The 16,967-nt window shown below is 35.3% G+C and overlaps 1 protein-coding gene across 2 annotated transcripts in view; it reads right to left on the reverse strand.

The window, feature by feature from the left end:
- The window catches only part of LOC134800182 (rabphilin-3A), a 73,053-nt gene extending 56,482 nt beyond the window's left edge, over positions 1-16,571 (reverse strand). The window contains exon 1 of one of the 2 annotated variants that reach the window (XM_063772668.1): positions 16,391-16,571. In XM_063772668.1, the coding sequence (XP_063628738.1) occupies positions 16,391-16,458 (68 nt within the window). In that variant the 5' untranslated portion in view covers positions 16,459-16,571. The remainder of the gene's footprint in view (positions 1-16,390) is intronic. The other variant, XM_063772669.1, reaches the window with a different exon arrangement.
- Positions 16,572-16,967: the final 396 nt, after the last annotated feature.

The raw sequence follows: 16,967 nt of genomic DNA on the forward strand, positions 1-16,967 counted from the left end.
CTAGCATCTGAACATAGATTTGAAATGCCATACCTTTCAGGCGCTTTTCTTTGTTCTGCTGTTCTCAGGACTGGACCGATCCTCTCAGGAGCAGGAACATTTTCAGGAACTGAAACACTCTCAGTTGTGGTGTCTGCATCCTCATACTCACTAGGGTTCATTGACTCAAAAGATGAATCAGTCAAAGTTCTGGAAATATCTGGACTCTCATCCCCCACTGAACTTTGACACCCTACTTCAGCTTTTTGTATTGTTTGTTGTTGAACTTCAATTTGGCAATACTCTTGTTTTTCAAAAACCTTTACGTCCCTCGCTATGAAAAATGTTCTCTTTTCAGGATCGAAAAGTCTATATCCTTTGACCCCTTCTGGGTAACCCATTAGGATAGCTTCCTTAGACTTTTTCTGCCACTTCACCCTTTTCTCTTTGGGGATGTGGACCATGACAGTACTGCCGAAGATTCTTAGGTGACTTAGGTCTGGCTTTGTCCCTGTCCACATTTCAAAAGGTGTTTTGTTGTTCAATCCTGAAGCTATTGTCCTGTTCCGTAGATAAACTGCACAACTACATGCTTCTGCCCAGAATTCTGTGGGTAGCTCGGAGTCAAATAACAGGCATCTAGCCTTCTCACACACCACACGATTCTGGCGCTCGCACAACCCATTTTGTTCAGGCGTATAAGGGTTTGTCCGTTGATGCAGTATCCCATTTACCTTCAGGAACTCGCTGAACTTCTTGCTGCAAAATTCAAGACCATTATCACTCCTTATAATCTTGATCTTTTTGTCAAGTTCATTCTCAACTTTAGCTTTAAATTCTTTGAAACAATCCAGAGCTTGACTTTTCTCTTTCAAAAAATATATAAATGCCATACGACTATAGTCATCCACAAATAGCAAATAATATCGTGATCCTCCAAGAGATGTCACTTCCATTGGACCAGCTATATCCATGTGGATAACATTCAGTAAATTGTCACTTCTATTGCAATTATTAGGAAATGGCAGTCTGCATTGTTTGCCTTCACAACATACCTTGCATTTACTGATGTCAATCTTGTCGCTAATACTGAAACCTTCCACTGCATCCTTCATTTTCGTCATGTATGAGCTGTTAACATGGGCGAGACGACGGTGCCAAGTCTCGGCAGACACTGCCATAGCAACGTTGGTCGTATTTTCTGGCATATTCAATTTGTAAACGCCGTTTGTCAAAGTAGCCGTAGCAACAAGCTGTCCACTTCTGTTGTAAATCTTACAACCTTTCTTAGTGAAGTCTACTTTATTACCTTTCTTTATCAGTTGGCTTACAGATAACAGGTTCGTAGTTAAACTCGGTACACATAAAACATCTTCAACAGTTATGTCGAATTCACTGTCGGGAGTCACAGTCGTAATCTGTACGTTTCCGGAGCACAACACTGGCATACATGCCTTATTTGCTGCAACTATCTCGCGAGTAGCCGGCTCGTACGATGCATTCATAACCCAACTTTCATTTGCCGTAAAATGGGTACTAGCGCCGCTATCAATGTAGTAATCATTTTTCTTAAAGTCGGCACTTAAAAACACAGCACTGAATGCATTCGACTGTTTACGTGTAGTATTTTTTTCGATATTTGGGCACTGATTTCGATAATGCCCCGGGACCTTGCATCGAAAGCATTTCACATTGACAGTTCTGACTTTTGACATTTCGCCGCCATCCTGTTTACCACAGACAATCTTTGTTTTATTCTTCTTGTTATGTTGGTAACTTGACGTACTCGCGAACGCACTCTCAGTCTCGTTCCCATTCCTTGTCAAATTTGAATTTTTCTCTTCCATGTCTAAAAGTTTTGTTTTGATGGCATCTGTCGTGATAGAAATGCCGGAATGCTCTATTGCCATGATCATTGGGGAATATTTCTCAGGCAAACCTGCTAATAATAGCGAGCCGATCCATTCATCACTAATGGCAAAACCCGTACCACTTAATTTTTGACCATTTTCAACCATTTTCGTTACGTATTCTGTCATCGAAGTCGAATTTTCGAGTCTTATGGAAATTAAATTTCGCAACAACGTAATTTTTCTGGCGAAACCAGAGTCATCAAATAAGCTTTTGAGTTTAGTCCATAATTCAAACGTAGTTTTGATGCCTTTTACATGGACATACAAGGAAGGGTCGATTGTCAAAATCAATTTTGCACGGGCTTTTTCGTCATCTGCAACTTCTGTACCCGTAGCTTCTGGCTTACGCGTAATAAACTTCTGCGTGCCCTCTAGGATAAGAAAATTCTCTGCAGCGAAAACCCATTCACAATAGTTCTCTCGGCCACGTAACTTGGGCACATTCGTCACATAGTTTGGTGGCGACATCTTCGGATTTCTGTCACAGATCACACTCACAATATATCACACACGATACACTATAAACTGGCAATCTAATACTGGACTAACCCCCCGTATTTATCACTTTAAATCGCCCATAACCTATAATTAATAAAATACGTGCATGTTAACCGAAGACTATTTATTGTGTGACAGAACGACATGACAGCAATTCATATAAAAACATATTTGGAACACCACAGTTCCATATTTAAATCAACACTGTAGATGGCGCTGCTGGATATCATAAAACTACAACATTGATGGGCTTTTAATTACATAGAAGACATCTAGATGAGATTTGTGGGAGGAAAATCACCAATGGCTAAAACAATAAAGCACCTACCTATTATGCCTGGAAAAATGTTTGAGGATAACCGCCTCACAAGCTTAGACAAAACACGCCAGTTACGGAACGAGAAACCTAAGCCCTGCAGCTGGCCACCTTTATTGTCACGCGTGCAATAGAGTATATTTAAGACCATTCGGCCTGGCCAGCCACATGTTTATTTAGGATCGCCATCATCAAAAACGATGAGGAGGACTATAAAAAAAGAATAAAGATGTCGTCATGATAACGTAATTGCAGTTTTATTAAAGCATGACATGTATTATTATATGGCGCAGTCGGTTGGATAGCTTAAAACAATGGTTTATTTATTATTTATTTATTGAAACTTTATAAATGGTTTACCTATATATAGCTATCTATCTTTATTGCACAATATAATAAATTTGTACCAATGGCGGACTTAAGGCACAATGTCTTTACTAGTCAACTAGTCAGTCAAGCGGTTATAGTTTTTTTGGCTTATTCTTATTAAAAGTTCTTTCAATTACTGGTTAAAGCTACTTTCTTGTGTATGTTTTTGAAGTTTCAGTAGCGTCTCAATGAAATGTAGAAATCTTGGATGTAAGTAGTAGGTAGGAGGAGTTAAAATCTTTCGAGATCAAAAAAATCCTGCAGCTGTTTGAAGTTGGAGGTTAGGATCGAGAGTTGTAGTAGGTGGCGATCACAATAGATCATGGATGGTCGCTGTGATGGGTGTGTAATGTTTAATATAATTATAAAAAAACTATCATACATTTGTTATAACGCCATTTGATGTATTATTGTATGTTATAATGTAATTTTTATTATACGTTTCCTTTATTATATAGTGATTTCATCTAAACTGTCATTGATATAATGCCTAATGTAATATAATTTTCAAATAGTATATAGACATGTTTTATAACGACATTTGTTATATTATATTTTTGTATAACGTAATACTTCATACAATTTTATCAAGTATAAATACATATATCGTATAACATTTTTGTCATATTTCATTTACTGATACCGTATAGTTTTACATACTTTTTATAACTAGTTAGGTTACCTTTGACCCTCCGTAGGAGGATAACAAGGAGGGTTAGGTTAGGTTAGAACTTTGACCCTCCGTAGAATAAAATTTTCTTAGGTTTTAAAATTAGGTTTAGGTTAGGTTTGAACTGCGGCCCTCGCAGAACGAAAACCGTGAAAAATAGGTTAGGTTAGGTTAGAACTGCGACCTCCCTAGAATAAAATAGCTAGCAAAAGCAGTAGGCCTGCGTACTAGTTATAAAAAGTATGTAAAACTATACGGTATCAGTAAATGAAATATGACAAAAAATGTTATACGATATATGTATTTATACTTGATAAAATTGTAGAAGGATGTTAGGTAATTATTCGTTTGTGCGGAGTCGCAATTCCAACCTAACCTAACCCATTTATGTCATGCAACTATTATGCTACATGAATAATTATGTGATGTCACTTGTTATAACAAATAATATGCTTTAGAGTATGTAATAAATATGGCAATGTATATTAGACGAAGTGTAAATATACCTTATGACCATTATACCAATAATAACATTATGTATACCGTTAATTAGGTATTACGGTAGTATGCCATTTATTACGTTATTCAAAATAACGATAAGTATATCAAACTATAATATATGAAATGTAATTATAACAAATGTAATGCACCCCGCAGTGATACATAGGCTTTGGAGCCTTATATAGCCCCTAACAAGAAGAAGAAGAAGGTAAATAGGTATCTAACTTTTGACAATGACATACTTTTTCTCAAGATTTATCATCGTTTTATTGCTCGGAGTAAATATCTATGGAGCGGCCATTAACAGGCGTTCCCCTCTGCAAAAAGATCGCGGCCGCCGGTCAAGGAGGTTATATAAAACTAGTTGCCACACGTCATACGCCATTCAGCAAACGTCAGTCTAAGCGGAATGATAGGAGCCGAAAATGCCGAATTGCAGCGTTTTCTCGTGCAAAATGAGATCGGAAACGTCTAGTCTACAAAAAGAACACGTTTCTTATCATATGTAAGTACTATTACATCTAAATATTATCAAATAGTGCATTAACTTTGCAAATGACTAAAAAACATTGTCAATCTGACAGTGATACCAGTGATATGATATTAGATCTATTTTAGGGTAATTCTAAAGAAGACTTTCTAAATATTAATTAGGTACGAGTAGAATTTCTAATAGGAAATATTATGCGAAACTCTGCGTAGGGGGCGCAACTACCACAATCCATCACAATCTGGGGGTCCGCCGCGGAACAAGAAAATTTAAATTTCGTTATCTAACCTCTCTATCACTATTGCATATTTGAGCGATAAAGAGAAAAGAGAAAATTTACTAGCTAGCTTAGTGCTACACTCTGGCGGCAGAACATTGCAGTAATATGCCCTATTTGCGTTGCTTTTTGTTATAATAATTTATGTAACACATTATTTTTATATAACACCTTAGTTTCATATCAACCTAATCTATTTAATCAAATAAATAGATCTATAAGAATAAAGAAAAGGGGGACGGGGGATCAAAAAGTAGTCGAAAACATCTCGCGTGATTTGTGCACAACCCCTAAATAACGTAAAATTACCGATAGACTCTTTTTTTTTTTAATTAATTTTTCCTTTAGTTTCTACATATAGCTGGTCAAGCAGATCTTGTCAGTAGAAAAAGGCGGCAAATTTGAAAAATGTAGGCGGGAAGGGATATCGTCCCATAGAAAATTTGAATTTCGCGCCTTTTTTACTGACAAGATTTGCTTGACCAGCTATATATTTTTATTTAACATGTCAAATATTTTATTAATTTAAGGTATTTACGGCTGTCACTTTCCATAAATAGGCACTTTTAATTTATTACTCTGGTATCACCGTACCAATATTAGTGATGGGACACCATAAAAACCAATATCGGTAAAATCGATATAAACAATGAATAATATACAGATGGTCATGATGCCTAGCGAACACCAGCCATATCGTACAAACCTCAAGGAGTGATATTCCTAGGCAGATGATGATCTGCCTAGTGACCACCAGCCATATCGTGCTAACTTCAAGGTGTGATATTCCTAAGCAGATCGTGAAACGCCGGCATGTCATAATCTGACTAGTGACCACCAGTCATACCGTTCAAACCTCAACATTTAGGCATATCGAATAAGTAGGATGTCCTAATTTTAGCAAATGATAACCATTGAAATGGCTTGACAGCCTACTTATAGTACGTGTTTGGGTAGCGTATGATTTTAGTACCTACCTAGTACCTACGCATTCTGCTCCAAATGCCACATAGAATGCAGCACTAGCCGTGGCAAAAAATGCAAAAGGCAGATTATTAAATGGCGGCGTTTCATGATATGCCTAGGAATATCTCGATATGCCCGATTTTACGATCTACCGCCGATATATATACTAATTATCCCCTACTCAATATCCCTTAAATGACATCCTATGGCCGCGTTCCATCTCTGACATCAGATCTGCATGCTCGATAGTATATTGCATTGCTTTCAGAAGTAAACCAACATGTAAAATATTAACTAATGAACTGATAATAAAAAATCATTCTATATCAGCTTGCAAGATTCGCCCTAAACAGATTGACAAACTATTAGAAATAACATCTAAATCATCATAAGTTAGTAAAATGCTGGTACAAAGACTTGATATTGTATTATTATTATAATTGATAAAATCAGAAATTAAAATTCATTGTCAATTTTATCGACAATATTATCGGCGCGTCCCTCGCACTATCTAGGTTTACTTAGAACTGACGTCATCTCGTTCACGGACAGGGTTGTCTGTGTTTGTTCTTGTACTTGTGTGAATATAGTTTTTGCTAGTGTTTGATAATTTTGTCGTGTGCGTGTGTAGCGAAGCATGCTAAAAATGCATTAGTGTTAACATTATTTGTGACGTCCCACGAGTAAAGGTACCTTATGGGGGTTGGCGCTTACGCTATTATTAACACCGCTCCAATATTATTGCGGCGCCATGCGACGTAAGCGCCGGCCGCCATAAGGTACCTTTTTCCATGGAACGTCACATTTGTGTGCGTTACCTCGTCCCCCGCGCCAAAAACGACAGAATTTTTCAGATAGAAATTAGTGCGCGTCTCTACTCCATAGATATTTACTCCGAGTTTTATTGTCCTTAACCCGTCCCTTACCCATTAGGGTAGTAGAAAAAATACAAATTCAAACAGTTTTAAAGTAGGCCGTTAGGAATTGAATTGTATTGGTCCTTCAAAACACCTGGAACGGATTTTATTCAGTTTCACCTGTCCCGTTGTCTGTATGTCTTTAATGAAATCTTGCGACCTAAATCAAACCTACATCCCATATCTACTATGCTCAAACGCATATAGGTATTAGGTACTTAGTACCTATACTTTATAAGTTGGATGACAAATGCAATATTATGGGGACATATCGAACTGATCTGAAGCTCGCTGTCTGCGAAAATCGACTACACACTTGCGTTCGCGGCTTCGCCCGCGATTCACGCGCATAGTCTGGAGGGGGCTTGATGATGAAGATCGGACGTGGCCATAGTTACTCTGTGATAAAACAACGCCATTGTGCTTGAGGTTGTTAGAAGTGTCTCAACGAGTATTGAAAAACTGTTGAAAGAAAAATACAGTCAGCGATAATAAGCTTTTATCAAAAACTAAAAATACTTGTTTTAATAATTCCTCTTCCACCCTTCGTTCTTTAATCCATGAAAAAATTATCAAACAACCTTGGAATGATGGATTGTATACAGATACATTAAATGTTACGTTTCATTCATCAAGAGATAGACATTTTCCATAATAATTTCAAGGTATTCTTCGACGTAACTGAATAAAGCTTCAGGAAGATGAGTTAATTATATAATTAATTTATAGCCGTTTCTGAGTGGGGTTACATTTGAGTAATTAATTAGGGTTAATTTAATTTTCTTAGAGCGCTAGCCTCGAGGTACGCATATTTGCAGCCACGGATAATAAATGGTAGCGTGACTGTATGGAGTGGGTCCGATTAACCAATTTGGCATTGGCAATTTGTCGGTAGAAAAGGCACGATATTCAAAATTTGTATAGGAGATCGCGCTTTAATGCCATCATTTTTCAGCCGCCTTTTAGGGTTCCGTGGACAAAATGGCTAAAATAGAACCCTTATAATTTCGTCATGTCCATCTGTCCGTTAGTCCGTAAGTATATGTTATGGTTCATTTTGCTTCACACTACGAACGTCCTAGCAAAATGTACAAGATTAGGATCTTAAACAGTGCTTAAACATGGCTTTAAAACTGGCAAATGTACTTTAACCTTAAATTTTAACGTCAAATTCTAAATTCATTTCTAAATTTATTTACAGAACAATTTATTGATGTTATTATTACTTAAAAGTATTTTCTTATAAGAATTTCACAAAAAGCTCGTCATTATCACATGTAAGAGTTTAAAAATACCAAAATAATCAACTTTATTTGTTAGTTTAAAAAATCACCTTTATTCGCAGCTTAATTTTTTTTATATTGCAGCGGCAATATAAAATCGTACGCTGAGAACATTTTAACTGTCTAACTATGTATGTATAACGGTTTTTGAGACAGAGCCCGCTAATAGACATACGGGTTGACGGACGAACGAACAACGTAAGCCTACAGGGTTTCCGGAACCCTAAAAAGAAAAAGTAACTCAATAGGTAACAACCATGTAACTGATGTAACAACGTTCTAACTACTAGTCCTTCATTAGACTCAATCAAGGAGCTAAACGGTTTAAGCTACGGCTACGACTGAATCAACTTAACCGACAAACTAGCAAAAATGCACTCTCTGACTGTGATTTAAGATCGATATTTACCTAACGTGGTTGGTACAAAATGTAACAAATCTAATTAAAAGTAAAAGTTTTGGGCGTCCGTAACTTTTCCTAAAACCGCTTTGAGTTTAAGTTGTTGAGGAGTTTTTCTTTTATTTTTGTCTATATGTACGTGAGATGGAAGACGATAGTTGTTTTCTAAATGTACCAAACATATTTAGATTATATTCTTCTTAATATCCTAATTTATGTGCCTTAACGCGTTTTAACACTTTCGGTGCCACACATACGTGTTCTTGGCAGTGAATGTGTTAACATACCTAGGTAACGATTAGGTATTATATTGAATGAACCTTATTCATCTATTTTGTTAGGGGAGACATCACTGATGAATACCGTGTAATATTAATCTAATACGTGTAATACCTATACCTTAAACATTAAAAATAGGCCTCATATATAAACATCAAATCTCATACAAGCTAATTCCTTAAAAATGTAAACATCGTATTTAGTCGTAAGACGTGGTAAACAACCCAAATGCAGACTAAGCCGCTAAAGGAGCGTAAGTATAAATCTTTTTCGCTTCAAAAGCCTCCCTGGATTATGAAGAAATACGCCCATGCCCGCCCACCTGAAAAAATAAGAAATATTGCTTATATTTTAGAAAATTCAAATCATAATCATAATTCTTTATTTGTCAGAATACAGTAACATGAGGTCTTAAATTATTATAAACCAACCTTGTATCCAGCATGCAAGCAAACATACACATTTTAATTAAATTTAACCTAAAACAATAAATAACCTAATTTTACTATTATACAACATTACATGTCAAAATAATCGCATCATCAGGCCATCGGTTCCTTATTTAAATAATCCTTTACGCTATAATAACATTTCTCCAGTAACCATCTGTTACCAACTTACCACCACGCGCTTCTTTGCTAGAATCCGTCTAAACTCACTCACTGACTTTAATAATATAAACACCATACCTATTTTTTCATATATTATCTTAGCAAATGCCATTCAGAGTTAAGTAGGTGGATACACCTTACTTAATTCAGAATCCTAAATGCCAAAGTAACGGAGTTTAGTTAATAAGCATCTGACTGCACTGACAAGAATCTATTTTTTAGGATCCTAGTTAAGATGCTAGTTAGGAAACCTCAATTAAAAGGAAGGTCCGATTTCTTACTGATTTTCCTCCAAGGCTCCTAACAACGCTTTTTAGGAGCATTACACAACTTCCTGAATTTATTAACTGACGACAGGGACGCAGCTATACGTATCTATATCTCCATAATATATTATATTTAATTGAATTCTGTATTTTTTTATTCTCAACTTTTCTGTGAAATGTATACCAATGACAATGTATGATTATTACTGAATAAATGATATGATATATACGAGATATCTCCATCTGACTTCTACGTAGATGCTGCATCCCTGTCGTGAGATACTACGTTCAGAAAGGTGTGTAACAAAGCTCTTAAGTGACAAAGTGATTACTTTACATTGTAATTAGTGTACTGTAGGTACGTATATACATACAACAAAGAGGATAAGCGCAGCCTCGGCCTTGCACGGTGACATCGCTCGGTTATCGGTGTGTGATATCCGCTTCCGGTTGCATGCTGCCGGTTTCAACCAAGTTTCAACGAACGCTGTAAATAATGACAACAATGTGTATGTGGTGAACCTCTTTATTTTGCTTACCTATCGGCTCATGTATCTTTAAGTAGATCTGACTTGTAAATGTTTTATTAGAATTCAATGAATATTATTTTACACGTCAATTTCTCTACGACAATTATTTATTTATATCCTTGTGGTAGTTTTACACAACTAGTTAGTTTTGCTACTAAGTAGCTACATCGCTGACAATGATAACGGTATTTAAATAATAGTTTATATTTATAATATTTAAAGTAACGTCGTTTTGGTTTTTATGGGTTTGATACCGTTATTTTCATGTAATATAGGATAATGCAATAAAAATTACCGTTTTTAACCCTGTTGTAAAAAAAAAACAATACAAATACCGATACTGGCAGGTTTTTTTTTTATAATGTCAAATTTAGAAATGAATTTAGAATTTGACGTTAAAATTTAAGGTTAAAGTACATTTGCCAGTTTTAAAGCCATGTTTAAGCACTGTTTAAGATCCTAATCTTGTACATTTTGCTAGGACGTTCGTAGTGTGAAGCAAAATGAACCATAACATATACTTACGGACTAACGGACAGATGGACATGACGAAATTATAAGGGTTCTATTTTAGCCATTTTGTCCACGGAACCCTAAAAGGCGGCTGAAAAATGATGGCATTAAAGCGCGATCTCCTATACAAATTTTGAATATCGTGCCTTTTCTACCGACAAATTGCCAATGCCAAATTGGTTAATCGGACCCACTCCATACAGTCACGCTACCATTTATTATCCGTGGCTGCAAATATGCGTACCTCGAGGCTAGCGCTCTAAGAAAATTAAATTAACCCTAATTAATTACTCAAATGTAACCCCACTCAGAAACGGCTATAAATTAATTATATAATTAACTCATCTTCCTGAAGCTTTATTCAGTTACGTCGAAGAATACCTTGAAATTATTATGGAAAATGTCTATCTCTTGATGAATGAAACGTAACATTTAATGTATCTGTATACAATCCATCATTCCAAGGTTGTTTGATAATTTTTTCATGGATTAAAGAACGAAGGGTGGAAGAGGAATTATTAAAACAAGTATTTTTAGTTTTTGATAAAAGCTTATTATCGCTGACTGTATTTTTCTTTCAACAGTTTTTCAATACTCGTTGAGACACTTCTAACAACCTCAAGCACAATGGCGTTGTTTTATCACAGAGTAACTATGGCCACGTCCGATCTTCATCATCAAGCCCCCTCCAGACTATGCGCGTGAATCGCGGGCGAAGCCGCGAACGCAAGTGTGTAGTCGATTTTCGCAGACAGCGAAATCGACTCCACACTCGCGTTCGCGGCTTCGCCCGCGATTCACGCGCATAGTCTGGAGGGGGCTTGATGATGAAGATCGGACGTGGCCATAGTTACTCTGTGATAAAACAACGCCATTGTGCTTGAGGTTGTTAGAAGTGTCTCAACGAGTATTGAAAAACTGTTGAAAGAAAAATACAGTCAGCGATAATAAGCTTTTATCAAAAACTAAAAATACTTGTTTTAATAATTCCTCTTCCACCCTTCGTTCTTTAATCCATGAAAAAATTATCAAACAACCTTGGAATGATGGATTGTATACAGATACATTAAATGTTACGTTTCATTCATCAAGAGATAGACATTTTCCATAATAATTTCAAGGTATTCTTCGACGTAACTGAATAAAGCTTCAGGAAGATGAGTTAATTATATAATTAATTTATAGCCGTTTCTGAGTGGGGTTACATTTGAGTAATTAATTAGGGTTAATTTAATTTTCTTAGAGCGCTAGCCTCGAGGTACGCATATTTGCAGCCACGGATAATAAATGGTAGCGTGACTGTATGGAGTGGGTCCGATTAACCAATTTGGCATTGGCAATTTGTCGGTAGAAAAGGCACGATATTCAAAATTTGTATAGGAGATCGCGCTTTAATGCCATCATTTTTCAGCCGCCTTTTAGGGTTCCGTGGACAAAATGGCTAAAATAGAACCCTTATAATTTCGTCATGTCCATCTGTCCGTTAGTCCGTAAGTATATGTTATGGTTCATTTTGCTTCACACTACGAACGTCCTAGCAAAATGTACAAGATTAGGATCTTAAACAGTGCTTAAACATGGCTTTAAAACTGGCAAATGTACTTTAACCTTAAATTTTAACGTCAAATTCTAAATTCATTTCTAAATTTGACATTATAAAAAAAAAACCTGCCAGTATCGGTATTTGTATTGTTTTTTTTTTACAACAGGGTTAAAAACGGTAATTTTTATTGCATTATCCTATATTACATGAAAATAACGGTATCAAACCCATAAAAACCAAAACGACGTTACTTTAAATATTATAAATATAAACTATTATTTAAATACCGTTATCATTGTCAGCGATGTAGCTACTTAGTAGCAAAACTAACTAGTTGTGTAAAACTACCACAAGGATATAAATAAATAATTGTCGTAGAGAAATTGACGTGTAAAATAATATTCATTGAATTCTAATAAAACATTTACAAGTCAGATCTACTTAAAGGTACATGAGCCGATAGGTAAGCAAAATAAAGAGGTTCACCACATATACATTGTTGTCATTATTTACAGCGTTCGTTGAAACTTGGTTGAAACCGGCAGCATGCAACCGGAAGCGGATATCACACACCGATAACCGAGCGATGTCACCGTGCAAGGCCGAGGCTGCGCTTATCCTCTTTGTTGTATGTATATACGTACCTACAGTACACTAATTACAATGTAAAGTAATCACTTTGTCACTTAAGAGCTTTGTTACACACCTTTCTGAACGTAGTATCTCACGACAGGGATGCAGCATCTACGTAGAAGTCAGATGGAGATATCTCGTATATATCATATCATTTATTCAGTAATAATCATACATTGTCATTGGTATACATTTCACAGAAAAGTTGAGAATAAAAAAATACAGAATTCAATTAAATATAATATATTATGGAGATATAGATACGTATAGCTGCGTCCCTGTCGTCAGTTAATAAATTCAGGAAGTTGTGTAATGCTCCTAAAAAGCGTTGTTAGGAGCCTTGGAGGAAAATCAGTAAGAAATCGGACCTTCCTTTTAATTGAGGTTTCCTAACTAGCATCTTAACTAGGATCCTAAAAAATAGATTCTTGTCAGTGCAGTCAGATGCTTATTAACTAAACTCCGTTACTTTGGCATTTAGGATTCTGAATTAAGTAAGGTGTATCCACCTACTTAACTCTGAATGGCATTTGCTAAGATAATATATGAAAAAATAGGTATGGTGTTTATATTATTAAAGTCAGTGAGTGAGTTTAGACGGATTCTAGCAAAGAAGCGCGTGGTGGTAAGTTGGTAACAGATGGTTACTGGAGAAATGTTATTATAGCGTAAAGGATTATTTAAATAAGGAACCGATGGCCTGATGATGCGATTATTTTGACATGTAATGTTGTATAATAGTAAAATTAGGTTATTTATTGTTTTAGGTTAAATTTAATTAAAATGTGTATGTTTGCTTGCATGCTGGATACAAGGTTGGTTTATAATAATTTAAGACCTCATGTTACTGTATTCTGACAAATAAAGAATTATGATTATGATTTGAATTTTCTAAAATATAAGCAATATTTCTTATTTTTTCAGGTGGGCGGGCATGGGCGTATTTCTTCATAATCCAGGGAGGCTTTTGAAGCGAAAAAGATTTATACTTACGCTCCTTTAGCGGCTTAGTCTGCATTTGGGTTGTTTACCACGTCTTACGACTAAATACGATGTTTACATTTTTAAGGAATTAGCTTGTATGAGATTTGATGTTTATATATGAGGCCTATTTTTAATGTTTAAGGTATAGGTATTACACGTATTAGATTAATATTACACGGTATTCATCAGTGATGTCTCCCCTAACAAAATAGATGAATAAGGTTCATTCAATATAATACCTAATCGTTACCTAGGTATGTTAACACATTCACTGCCAAGAACACGTATGTGTGGCACCGAAAGTGTTAAAACGCGTTAAGGCACATAAATTAGGATATTAAGAAGAATATAATCTAAATATGTTTGGTACATTTAGAAAACAACTATCGTCTTCCATCTCACGTACATATAGACAAAAATAAAAGAAAAACTCCTCAACAACTTAAACTCAAAGCGGTTTTAGGAAAAGTTACGGACGCCCAAAACTTTTACTTTTAATTAGATTTGTTACATTTTGTACCAACCACGTTAGGTAAATATCGATCTTAAATCACAGTCAGAGAGTGCATTTTTGCTAGTTTGTCGGTTAAGTTGATTCAGTCGTAGCCGTAGCTTAAACCGTTTAGCTCCTTGATTGAGTCTAATGAAGGACTAGTAGTTAGAACGTTGTTACATCAGTTACATGGTTGTTACCTATTGAGTTACTTTTTCTTTTTAGGGTTCCGGAAACCCTGTAGGCTTACGTTGTTCGTTCGTCCGTCAACCCGTATGTCTATTAGCGGGCTCTGTCTCAAAAACCGTTATACATACATAGTTAGACAGTTAAAATGTTCTCAGCGTACGATTTTATATTGCCGCTGCAATATAAAAAAAATTAAGCTGCGAATAAAGGTGATTTTTTAAACTAACAAATAAAGTTGATTATTTTGGTATTTTTAAACTCTTACATGTGATAATGACGAGCTTTTTGTGAAATTCTTATAAGAAAATACTTTTAAGTAATAATAACATCAATAAATTGTTCTGATAATCGTTATAACTTATAAGGTTAAGATGATATCTTTACCTACATATTTGTTTTAACTATTCATAAGTGCGCCTAGGTACCTACATGAATAATTGATGAAGAATATTCATAAACATTGTAAAAAATATGTGACGGGTACGGAACTTAAAAATTAAAGTCATTAAAATTTTAAAACCATTACATTGATGATGATGATTAAATTAAAGAACGCCTAATATAAAATTACCACACAGTAGCCGTTCTTTCCTTATATGTATACAAATAAACAGGATTTGACCTCATTTATATAAATCAATCAGTTCTTTTTCTTACAGTGATCGCCTTTACTAAGGGCAAATAAAAGCTCGAACCATCCGCATCCCACGTAATGTGATACTGTGAGGGTCCGATGCTGTGGAATTGACAAATCGACAGTTTACTTGTCCATCCTCGTATCTCACGGCGTAACAAAAATGAGCTTTATTTCAAAAGTACAGACTTCGTATTGCCATGAATTGCTGAATTGGATTTGAGTTCGAATTACTTGAATATTCGAGTTTATCATTACTCGCCTAGTTGGGTTTTATTGGTATGCCAGTGAAATTTACGATTAATTTCTATTTAAAGACAATTTTATGGATGTCTTTTTATTATCAGTCTTATACAGTATATTATGTATATGTATATGTAGGTACCTATAATCTATACATATATTCTGCTGTCTGTGACTTTTCAGTGCACATCCACCAAGGCCGCGGTAAATAGTTTCTATATCAGAAAAATATTGCTACGAGCTACTACGGCGTAGCACACTTATTGCGTACCGAAAGTAACCGCCGTCAATATTTTCAAATTCGATTTTAAATAAACCAAAAAAGGTACTTTATTAGATGTAAGTAGATGAAAAAATACTTTTGAAATATTATTATCTATACATAATATATTTATGCTGTCTGTGAATTTTCAGTGCACATCCACCAAGGCCGTTGTAAATAGTTTCTATATCAGAAAAATATTGCTACGAGCTACTACGGCGTAGCACACTTATTGCGTACCGAAAGTAACCGCCGTCAATATTTTCAAATTCGATTTTAAATAATCCAAAAAAGGTACTTAGATGTAGATGAAAAAATACTCTTGAAATATTATTATCATATGAAACTAGATTCAAATTTAAATCAATATGGTCGCTGTTTTTAGCGATGGAAACCTAATTACCTACAGTTGTAAGAAATAAAGCTCTTCGAATTCTACTATCCAACTCTATCAAAGTATAGAAAATAAAAAGGAAGAAAATAAATACAAACGGACAAGAGCTTTATCCTGCACAATAATTGCAGGATAAAGCGTCTCAATAACAAGTTACCCCAAACTTTATCTATTTCTCGGAAAACAAACAAAACTCATCTGGAAAACTTGACACGTCTCAAATTTTCATCAACTTACTTGGCGCGCAGTGACAACTGTCTGTCGTTAGGGCACACAAACTTATTGGCTTTGCTTTGTAAATTCATTCCGAATAAAAAACTTAATTAAAAAAATATTGTTTACACAGCGCGGGAAAGTCGCGCGTTCGTCCGCGCCTGTTTACGAACACCAACTGTTGCTTCGCGCGTGGCGGAGGCTAATAATCGATATTTTAACAACACTGAAAATTGTAACATATGTCGGCCGGCTCTTTATCAGATAGAGACTTTGTTGACTACTTATAATATTTAGTACCTGTTTGGTTTTGTTTTGAAAATTTCAGTTAGTTGTTGCTTAGGTACTTGTTTACACACTTTCTATGTAGCTAAATAAACGCCTTCTGAAAACATGTTGACGCAGACATTAAATAATTATCAGGACCAAAAATAAATCACTTGTGTTACGCATATTTGACTGAGATGTTTGTTCCAATAAAGTTAATAATTTATTAGACTTTAGTAGGCGTATAGATTATTATTATTAATATATACCACGAACCTACACATTTTAAGCAGCTCTTCACTCATCCAATCGCTTAATTGCCTAATAAAAACAA

Source organism: Cydia splendana, chromosome 19 (assembly GCF_910591565.1).
Source record: "Cydia splendana chromosome 19, ilCydSple1.2, whole genome shotgun sequence".
NCBI lineage: Eukaryota > Metazoa > Arthropoda > Insecta > Lepidoptera > Tortricidae > Cydia > Cydia splendana.